The sequence below is a fragment of the Marmota marmota genome, unplaced genomic scaffold (genome assembly GCF_001458135.2).
Source record: "Marmota marmota marmota unplaced genomic scaffold, marMar, whole genome shotgun sequence".
NCBI lineage: Eukaryota > Metazoa > Chordata > Mammalia > Rodentia > Sciuridae > Marmota > Marmota marmota.
In genome coordinates, this window is record NW_026000153.1 from 15621803 (window position 1) to 15632155 (window position 10353).

General features: G+C 45.2%; 1 protein-coding gene across 1 annotated transcript; it reads left to right on the plus strand.

The window, feature by feature from the left end:
• Positions 1-6215: 6215 nt before the first annotated feature.
• Positions 6216-7993, plus strand: LOC125611490 (sperm motility kinase-like). Its single transcript, XM_048786324.1, has one exon. The coding sequence runs from the start codon at positions 6352-6354 to the stop codon at positions 7831-7833; it is 1482 nt and encodes a 493-aa protein (XP_048642281.1). The 5' UTR covers positions 6216-6351; the 3' UTR covers positions 7834-7993.
• The last annotated feature ends 2360 nt before the right edge of the window (positions 7994-10353 follow it).

The following is a 10353-nucleotide window of genomic DNA, read 5'->3' on the forward strand; positions in this document are numbered from 1 at the left end:
TCACATGAATTAAAGATCTTTGGATCTATTTTTTAAATTTGTTTTTATGAGCGCTCCTTATATATGTTAATTTGTATATCATATATATGATATATGGACATATGTATTTATAGACATACAACACATAACAAAATGTGCACACATAACAATAGTAAAGGCCTTGTAGCTTTTCACAGGTGAAATCTCCATTGCAATGTTTCAAAAACTCCACAGTTGGTCAAAGATAGAACTGATCAGAAAAACATTAACCTAGGTCTGTAGGATCAAAATCATGAGCTCAAAAAAAATACAGAATCTAAGGAAAAAAACAAGAGTCCTAGAAAAAAATGACAGTAATTAGTAAATACCATACAATTTACGTTTTTTTTGGCCTCAGATTAGTCTCCTACTGAGCTTGCAGGCTTCTTTTATTTGCATTTCAACATAAGTCCTGGCTGAGGTCTGGAAGGAGCAGGGAAAAACTGCTATTTTGAGTAGACACCTCAGGCCTAAGGCATTTTAACTGTAAGTCATAATTTTCAGGTTCGGATGTTGAAAATTATGATACAAGTTTAAGATATAATTTACAAAATTTTATATCTTTACATCTTGTTCAGTTAACAGATACCATACTATGATTTACTATCCTTATCCAAATTAATTCACTGGTACTCATAGTGACATTTTCCCAGGCTACCCAATTTAAAGTTGGTGAAAAAAAGACTGAATGATTGGGAAGTTACTTGCCAACTTGGAAGTAGAGTTCTTTAGTTTTCCATCCTAAGTATTTAAGTTCTCTGGCATGAATTATCTGAAATCATAAACTAAACAATTACCTAAACCCAACTTTTAACTGCAAGATTGTGCAATGCTTCAAAAACCCATTCAGATACCAGATTGTTACAATAAAACATCATCTTTTAGACACACATTCAGCCAAGATCATTCCCAAGAAACAATTTATAATATCAACACACTATTGCACATGTCTTAAAGGGCCAGAAACAAAGACACAAGACAAACAGACAGAAAGGAGTTCCAGACTATGGCTGACAGACAGAAACCTTTAAAACAGAGCAGATAAGAGGAAAATCTCCTACACCAGTGGCACCATAGATGTCCCCACAAGGGGACCAGATGTTTTCACAGAGGGGCAACCTGAAATGTAAAATCAAGGGTCTCCATGGCAACTTTACTGCATTTAGTGTCCCCTTTTTCTTTTTCTCTTTTTTTAAGAAGACAGAGGTGGTATAATCCCTACAGTGCAGGGAAGGAAGGAGGGAATTCCCCGAAGCAACAGGGCTTTGGCAGCTGCTGGGAGTCCCTTAGTCCCTCCTTTTACTTACAGGATTAGTTCCTCTGGTTCGGTTCCACCCCAGGCACACTCCATCTCCTAACATTTCAGTAGTCAGTTCTTAAAAAGTTTGGGGGGGGGGCGGGTGGTATCAAAATTTATAACTTAAAGTTCGGTTCCTGACCTTGAAGCCAATTAATGCCAATTTAATAATGAGGACAGGGTTTTGAGAAAAAGAAAAAGGGAGGTTCATTGCTTTGTTAACAAAGGAGAAACACAGGGGACTCTGCCCCAAAGATTGTGACTCTCTTGATCTGGAGGGACAAGGGGTTTTAAAGGAGTCTCACTTGTTAACCTGGGAGATACTCAGTTCTTAGATCCCCAGCAGGCATTGCCCTCTGCAGTGGGTGTGCTCCGGCAGCCAGCTAGGGGCTTTTCTCATCCTGCTTAACAAAGGGGGGTAAAGTTCATCGCAGTTCCTTAAAACACAGTCCAAAGGGGTGTCAGGCTTACTTGCTTTATTACCCATTTTCACGTCCAATATCCTTAAGTTTTTACCACAGAAATCACACAACAAAGTGCACAAAAACAAACAAACAAAAAAACATATAGAACCCAGAACAAAACACAAGAAAACAGAAACCCGGTGCCAAAAGAGAAAAACAGAGGAGCAATGCAACGTCTTGCCAAAGCTCCGGGGTAGGAGCGCGTGCGTGCCCGTCGGCACCTCTCTACCCTTCCAGAGGAATTTCCTACAGAAAAGAACAGAGGACAGAACAATTTCTCGTTAGTGTCCGGACAGGAGTATATGTGAGCCTCGCCAGGCCACCTCTCTGTCATCAGAAGAGATCTCCCTTAACCGGATACCAGATGTTATAAAGGCGCCACTTACCTATGGAGGCCTCCTCCACCAGGTGCTTGCTGATAGTTTTAGTGCGGCAGTTCACTGCAGTGCTCCGGGGACCAAAGGCTCACTCCAAGGCCTTGGAATGTCTCAAGTTGCGCACCCCCTAGAGTGGCTCTCCAGCCCGGAGCCCTGGAGCGAAGGCCGGCTTCAGAATTTCCAGCAGTCTGGTCTTGTGATCTGGTCGGGCAGGGTCATCTCGCTGGGGCCTCCAAAATGTTATACCAGGGTGCAAGAAAAGACCACTGACTCCAATTAAAATCAAATTAAAGCAAGCTTATTTTTTTGACCGGCCGGGCTGCCTTTCCCTTCCAAAACAGCGGGAACAAGACAGCACCCCAGCTTTCCTTCAGCCCAGCTTTATAGCCCAGAAAGTTACACAAAGGGGGGTTATAGATAACAGAACTCTGACAAGCATCACACTAATGGTAGTTTATATTTTTTGCTGGCCCCAACATCAGAATTTATGAGGACCATTAGAGTCTCAGAGAGGGTTGTTGTCTGGCCAGGGAAGGCCAATATTTATGAGGTGTCACTAAGTTTCAGAGAGGGCTGCTATCTGGTCAGAGAGCCAGGCATGGGTGAGTTCAAGGCACGGGCAGGCATTCCAAGCAGGTTCAGAATTTGCAGTAATTTATAGTAAAGCCGAAATTATCTTTTTCATGGCTTTGTGGTGAGATTGCTCCCAATTTTAAAAAAGATCAGGTTGGGTCTATCACAATGGACAGGATCCTAAGGAAAAGCAGTGCTCTGGGATAAGTGGAAGTTTGGGTGGATCGCTGCTTTGGGCATGCTTGCCCAGTTGCAGCCTGTTATTCTCTGCCCAACTTCTCTGCCCTGAACAGAACCTGGGTTCTGTCAGTGTTCAAAACATTAGGAAGATTCCCTGCTACTGGTCCAGTCACTGCCAAGGGTTCCTCTCTCAAATTGGCATAATCCATGATAAGCACTAAATTCAGGAAAGGAGGTAGAGTTTTCTTGCCACCATGTTGCCAGCACATTCCAGATGTGATGGGGAGGCTAAAGATCTGATCTCTCACAAAAAGTGAATGATATATGTCAATGAAAATGAGACCCAAAGGGTGATGGAATAAATTAAGTTTATCTTCTATAAAGATGCTAGGCTTAAGTTTCTAACACTTAGGGATGGATGAGGGGTTTTAAAAATGGCTGTAAAACTCTTTTACATGCCTCCCATCAAGATGTGAGGTTCATGTGTTGTGATGGCAAAAGTGAGACATCTGTAGTTGAGGGGAGAGATAAAGAATGTCCATGGACTTCTGCCGTTTCTAAATTTTATTTACTCAAATCACTTGGTACAATTTCACTCTATAGGTTATTAATCAAGGAATGACAATCCTTAATGCTGGGCATTGCAATAGTCATGATCAATTCAAAGCAAACAATTCTAAGCTAATTCCAAGCACTGCAAACACACTTAATCATGACAGACCTATTACAGACATTCCTTCTGCATGCTGAGCTTAAGTGCTAGATCGAAAGTCTTAAGTCTTAGATTTTAAGTCCAGCAGAAGCACACTCAGACTGCAGCAACCAGGCCAAGAACCAATAGAGGCTTTTCCTGGGGTGGAGTTCATGGCTGGGTGAGGAGAAAGCTGCTGTACAGTTGGAAAGCAGTGAGGACAAGGCAGAGGATTAGGCAGATGAGAAGAGTTGGGATGTCAGGCTCTCAGGCTTGTGTGCTTCAGTGTTGGATGGCTGAATGTCTGTTCCTTTGCTCCATCATTTATGCTAAATCTGAGGGCTTCTGACCGCCCTTTCAATCCCTATCAGCTGTTACCAGGTTTCTCAGTGATGTCTTTCATTCTGAGGTCAAGCCATTTCATCTGGTGGTCTCCGTCCTGAACTCTTGTCTTTTGTGTTTATCAGGGCAAAGGCAAATGACAGAGACTTCACTCTGAGTTTTATCAGGGTTGTGGAAGGTGACTTATTTTATCAGGCTATGCCTAATGACCATATTGGAGGGCTCCATAGGCATGCCTGGTGGGGACTGAAGTTTTATTTCAAAATGGAGTTACTAAGGCTAAGGCCCTTCTTAGGTTAAAGCTATCCTTACGTCATAAGGCTATCCTTATGTCTCCTGCCTGGAAACATGGATAGACTTGTAACTACTTCAAACAATAAAATATGATGGAGGTGGTACTATGTGACCACCAAGGCTGGATGATAAGAAGCAATGAGACTTTTGCCTTGCCCATTGGAACCCTTGTACTGGAGCTACAAGCTGTCAACTTATATGTTAAACTATCCTGAGGCTGCCATGTTTGGAGGACACACAGATGCATGGAGAGGACTCATATATGCACTCTGGTCAAAGATCTTGCAGAGCTCAGTGTGCAAGACATCTCAGCTCAGGTGCCAGACATGTGAATGGAGACTCCCAATGATTCTAGCCTCCAGCCATCAAGTCCCCCTCATGTCTCTGAGTCTTCCTAGATGAGATACCAAAGAACATGAAGCAGAGGCAAGACATCTCCCTGTACTCTGTCCTAATTTCTGACCCAACAGAACCTGTAACCATAATTCACTACTAAGTTTTGAGGCAGTTTGCTATTCAACCATAGTATCCAAAACAGATCTTGATGATAGTGGAAGCCTCTTCCACTCCCATACTTGAAAATCTAATGTTCTTGAGGAAAAAACAGATCTGTACATGGCAGTTTGTGCCAAATAATTGTTTGTTTTTTGAAAGGATTAATGTTTAGCATTGTCACATAAGGTGGCAGGTTTTATGCAGAGTGCATGAATAGTTAGGTTCTCGGCACAGACAAAGCACATGTAAAATGATGCATACATTTTTTCTATCATGAGGAAAACAATATTTCATGTACAGTATTAAAATAAGTTAAATGAGTGAGAATTTTTAGACATATTCTTCAGTGTATGAAACTAAGGTATTTCTATGCTATAAGACAACAGAAATATACAGTTAAAATTTATTATATGGGTATCAGGCACTGCTCAAAACACTACATCCTCCTATCCATCCATCTATCCAGCCTGCCAACCAACTTAGTGGCAAAAGAAATTATCAAAAAAAGGGAAATAATAGATAGCATTTCCCCCATCAAGCAGTTGCTAACACCTCTGAAGGAGGGGAAAGGTGGGACTTTCCAATACAAGCAAGCACCCCCTGAATAGCTGTTTTCCACCTTTTGGTCATGTAGGCATGGGAAGAAAGGAAACCATAAATCTATAAAGGGGTAAGACAGGCCCACTCCCATGGGCACCAACTCTGGGTTCCCTACCCTCCCTACCCTCTCGCTTCTCTTAAATAAAATTTACATTTTACTCTTGCCTTGGCATTTCTCAGGTATTTAATCTTCAACACCCCAGGGGAACAAATACCCCATCCTGACTTTCAAGACCAGTATCACAATCATACATCTAACTATTCATGCTTCCTTCCTTCCCTCCATCCATCGTCCATCTCTCCACCTACCTCTTTATCTCTCCATCTGTCTATTTGTCCACCCAGTTGGACAATGAATCAACATTAAGGGAAATCTCCAAGGGGTTAAATTCTATATTAGGCTCTGGGCATCTAAAATTAAATAAGATCCACCCCTGTTCTCACTTAAGATAGTTCATAGGCTAGGAGAAGTGCTTATACCAGATAAGTTTTGACATGTGCAGGACTTTGATGTTTTCTCATGGCCCTTGGTTCAGTGTGGTTTGTGTCCTTATGATGAGATCAGGGTGGGGCCCTTGGTTCAGCTTGGCTTGTTCCCTTATAAGGAGATGAGGGTAGGGCCCTTGGTTCAGGGTGGTGTTTTGTCCTTATAAGGGGATAAGGGCGGGCCCTGGTTCAGCTTGACTTTTGTCCTTATAAGGTAAAAAAGGTGGGCTTGGTTCAGCATGGCCATTGTGAGGGAATTTCAAAGAGCAGGTATATAAGAGAGTGGCTACCACTGGGTTTTTGTCCATATGTACAGGAAGCTCTTGGTGGTGACCTGTCGGACTCCCAGATAGTTAGTGCATTTTGTGGTGGTTGGTGGCTGGTGGTTGGTGATTAGCGATTGGTGGTTGTGGTCTTCTGGGTTTTTTGATTTGATTTTTTTTTCCCTTTTGTTTCTTTGCTTTCATTTTGGGGGCTTTTTTATTTTAGCTATTTGTTTTGGTTTATTATTTTTTTTTAAGCTAGCATCCTAAGATGGTGTTCCATTTTAGTACCAGCAGTGAGAGTAGTGAGAGCAGTGTAGAGAGACCAGGGCCGGGCTCCTATGAGCCTGCCATCACCGACCATTATGAACTTCTGCAGGACATTGGGAAAGGGGGCTTCGGGAAGGTGAAACTTGCCCGCCATCGCCTCATGGGGACAGAGGTTGTGGTGAAGGTTGTGGCAAAAGTAGACAGGAACCTCCCCTTCCTGTCTGAACCCCATATAATGGCGGGCTTGGATCACCCAAACGTGATCCGACTCTTCCAGGTCATTGAGACCCTCAAATATATGTACATTATCATGGAGCATGCAGGTGGGGGACATCTTCGGAGCCTCATCTCGGAACCTGGTGGCATGCCTGAGGAGGAGGCCCGCAGACTCTTCAGGCAGATGGTGCGTGCTGTGCAGTACTGCCATGAGAAGGGCATCGCACACCTGGACCTCAAGCCCGAAAACTTCGTGCTGGATGCCAGTGGTACCGTGAAACTCATTGACTTTGGCCTGAGCACCAGATTCACAGCCGGGCAGAAGCTGAGCAAGTTCTGGGGCACTCTCCAGTACTTTGCCCCAGAAGTTGTCCGTAGGGAGGAATACGAGGGCCCCCTGGCGGACATCTGGAGCCTGGGGGTGGTTCTCTATGTCATGCTGACAGGGAGCCGCCCATTTATAGCAAACAGTGTTGGGGAGGTGAGGAGGCTGATCATGGAGGGAGCCTATGGCATTCCTGCACATGTTTCCAAGGGAGCTCAGAGCCTCATCCTTGAGATTCTGAAGGTGGACCCCAGGCAAAGGCCCAGCCTAAAACAGATAATGAGCCACCCATGGCTGAGCCAGGGCAAGGAAGATTCACCCCGTCCTTCTGGCGAGGCCCTCCCCACCCACCCGGATCCTGCCATTATAACAACTATGTTCGACATGGGTTACGACCCCTATAACATCTGGGTGTCCCTGTCAAATAAGAAATACGATGATGCCATGGCTACCTACCTCCTGCTCAAGTGCCAGAGAACCCAGGGGGTGGGTTGCACATGCCAGGAGAAGCCCGTGCAGCGTCGGGTGGTAGGGCCTCGCCCAGGCCCTGCAGATCCTCCTAGGGTCGACCCCAGGAAGTGCTCCAGTGAGCCTGCCCTTGGCTTGCCCTGTGAGCAGCAGCAGCAGCCAGAGGAGGCCAAGCTGTCTCTGCAGAAGGGTGGTGGCAGTGCCAGCGTGCCTGGCATTCGTCTCCGCTTTGTCCACGTGGACACACCCTCTCCCAGCCTAACCTCCCAGCACCACCCTGTGCCCAGCACAACCGACTCCTCCAGCCTCAGTAGCGAGATCACAGAGGACCACAGCTCCTCCTCCCAAGCTACCTCCACAGAGCCAACCCACCACTGCATCAGGGGTTGGAGGAGGGTGAGGAAGAGTATTGTCTCCTGCCTTCGACAGCTGTGTTTCATCCCATGCTTCAGTCATTGTTCAGGAGCACAGTAGTTCCAGTGGAAATCCCCAGCCAAGACCAACAGAACCAATGAACAGCCCGAAGACTGAGGTGTGCCAACAGGTTTCCAGGCAGGAGTGCATCTGGGTCCATCAGGAGTCTCTTCTGCCCCCACCTGCGAAGACACCTCATAGAGACTTTGCCTTGGGTCATGTCTCCCTGTCCTGCTTTTTGTCCTGTTTCTCCCCTTGCTTTGGGAGAAATTTTTTTTTTCACAAATTATAAAATTGTTTCAAAGATTTTTAAAATGCAGTTTTTGTTTGTTTATTTTTAAGACGGGGGCCTCAGGATAAAGGCCGGTGCCCAGCAGCCATCCTTTCCAAGGCCTAGACTATTGTGCCTCCTTCTCCTGCTCAGTGTAAATACTCCCTCACCTTGAATCAGGGTAGATTGGGAACTTACTTGCCTTGAGCCAATGTAGGTAGGGACTTATTCCCCTTGACCTAGTAGAGACAAATTCTCCCTTTGAGCAAATATAGACTTGATTCACTTTGAACTGATCACTTTGGCCAGAAGAAATTCTTTTCCTGGTCTTTAGGCCCCTCCATGAATTGTGTGGGGAGTGTGGAGTGCAGCTGTTGAAGATGTTGGTAAAGATGGTGCCCAGACTGCTTCTCTTCAGGGAGTTTAGGTCCATGACACACTGAATGGCACGTGAACCGTCACCTCCAATCCCTGTGAATGGCGCACCTCCAATCCCTGAAGTGGCGCGAACTCTCGGCCAATGAAGAAGTAACAGTCCACTCGCCTTGCTGCGCCTCATCCTGTGTTAAGCCCATAAATATCAATACCCTGTTTGTGTTCATTCTCTTATTCTCTCTTACTCTCTCCCCCCTCCCCTCTCTCCCCCCTCTCCTCTCTCCCCCTCCCTCCTCTCTCTCCCCCTCTCCTCCTCTCTCTCTCTCTCTCTCTCTCTTTCTCCTCTGTGACTGGCCGCTATGGTCCTGCTAATAAAATCTCGGACAGGTATACGGTTGTTTTGGCTTGTTGAGTTTACGGAGCTTTTCCATCTTCCTTTACAGAAGACACCTGCAGCAAGGTACTGGGGACTCCAGAGTATTCTATGGCTTCATTTCCATGATCCTATGGGCAGGGAAACAAGAGCTGGGCCAGTGGGAAGGAGAGGGCCTGCCTGCAGCAGTGGCTGGGTGCTTCACCACATGGCATGCATCCTGCCCACCCAAAGGCTCCTGCTGGTCACACCTAATCATAAACAGTGAATGAAAAACCAGTCTCTATCTCAGAGCATAGCCTGTCCAAGGAAGGGGCATGGCCTTTGTCCTTGGAAAAACCCACAGAGCACTCCTAGGCACATTCCCACCCTGCTAAGTTGTTTATCTTCAAATAACAGGAGAGATCTTCTGCGCCAGGTGTCCCTGACTCAGGCTAGGTGGGGATCCATAGCAACCCCCTAGCAGCCACCAATCAGCATGAGACAGGGAAATACCTGGGATGCCAGATGACCCTCCCAGTAGTTTATGGTGGTTGATAAAATGTTGGGAAACCATGTAGTTCAGCACGTATACCCCTCTTGGCTTAAACCAATCAGTTCAAATGAATACCCCTTTTGTACTGACCAATCACCCCTACCCAACTTGTTCCCGACAGTGAATGTGCTAATCATGTTTTAGAGTTGTTATTTGATTTTCCCGCGGTGTGTGATGATTTGCTAAGAGATGCTATGATGTATGTGAAGTCCCTGCCTTCTCCAAAGAATGTATAAAACTGCTGCAAACCTTGGGCTCAGGGCCTCTCAGCGTCACCAGTTGCTATGTGTGTGCGCAGAGGACCAAGCTAGCTCACAATAAACATCTCTTTGCTGTTTACATTGATCTTGGTCTCTGGTGGTCTTTTGGGGATCCCGAATTCAAGCATAACATTCTGGTGGAGTTCGGCAATAAAGAGTTGCTGTTTTGAACCTACAAGTGCTTCGTGGCGGCTCGGTTATTTGTGCCCAGCCAGACTGCGGCAAAAAAGTAAAATCTGAAAAGTAAAAAAAAGGGCAAGGACTTCTTGAGGTTCAGGGACAGGATGAATCAAATGTGTGCTACCAAGAACACTAGAGCATTTGGAATCAGAGAATGCTTTCTCCTTTTGACCTTGGATCTCCAACAGGAAATGAGTTTGTACCAGGACAAACTGCCCCAGAAGACAGTGCAGAGAGCAGAACCTGACTGGCCTAAGGTTTGTTATGATGGTAATTGATATTTAGAAGCTTTACCACCAGGAGAAAAATGAGGTAAAGAGGAAATGTGAAACAGTCACAAATCATCACCCTACACAAAGAGGCCTCCAGTTTCTGTGAAAGATAGAAACTCTGAAAAATAAATAATCTAACAATAAAAATTCTTAAGTGGTGTGGGGGGGCAGGGGAGATAGCACTTAAGTTATTTTAGAAAGATCACAATTTTTAAAAAAAGATCACAATTAAAAAAAAAAACAACCTATGGTTTGGAACTGGGCTTAAGATCATTTCATTTAAGATTATTTCATTTACTTGAGGGACACATAGT

Coding starts and splice junctions, on each gene's coding strand:
- LOC125611490 (XM_048786324.1), top strand. CDS start 6,352: ATGGTGTTCCATTTTAGTACCAGCAGTGAGAGTAGTGAGAGCAGTGTA.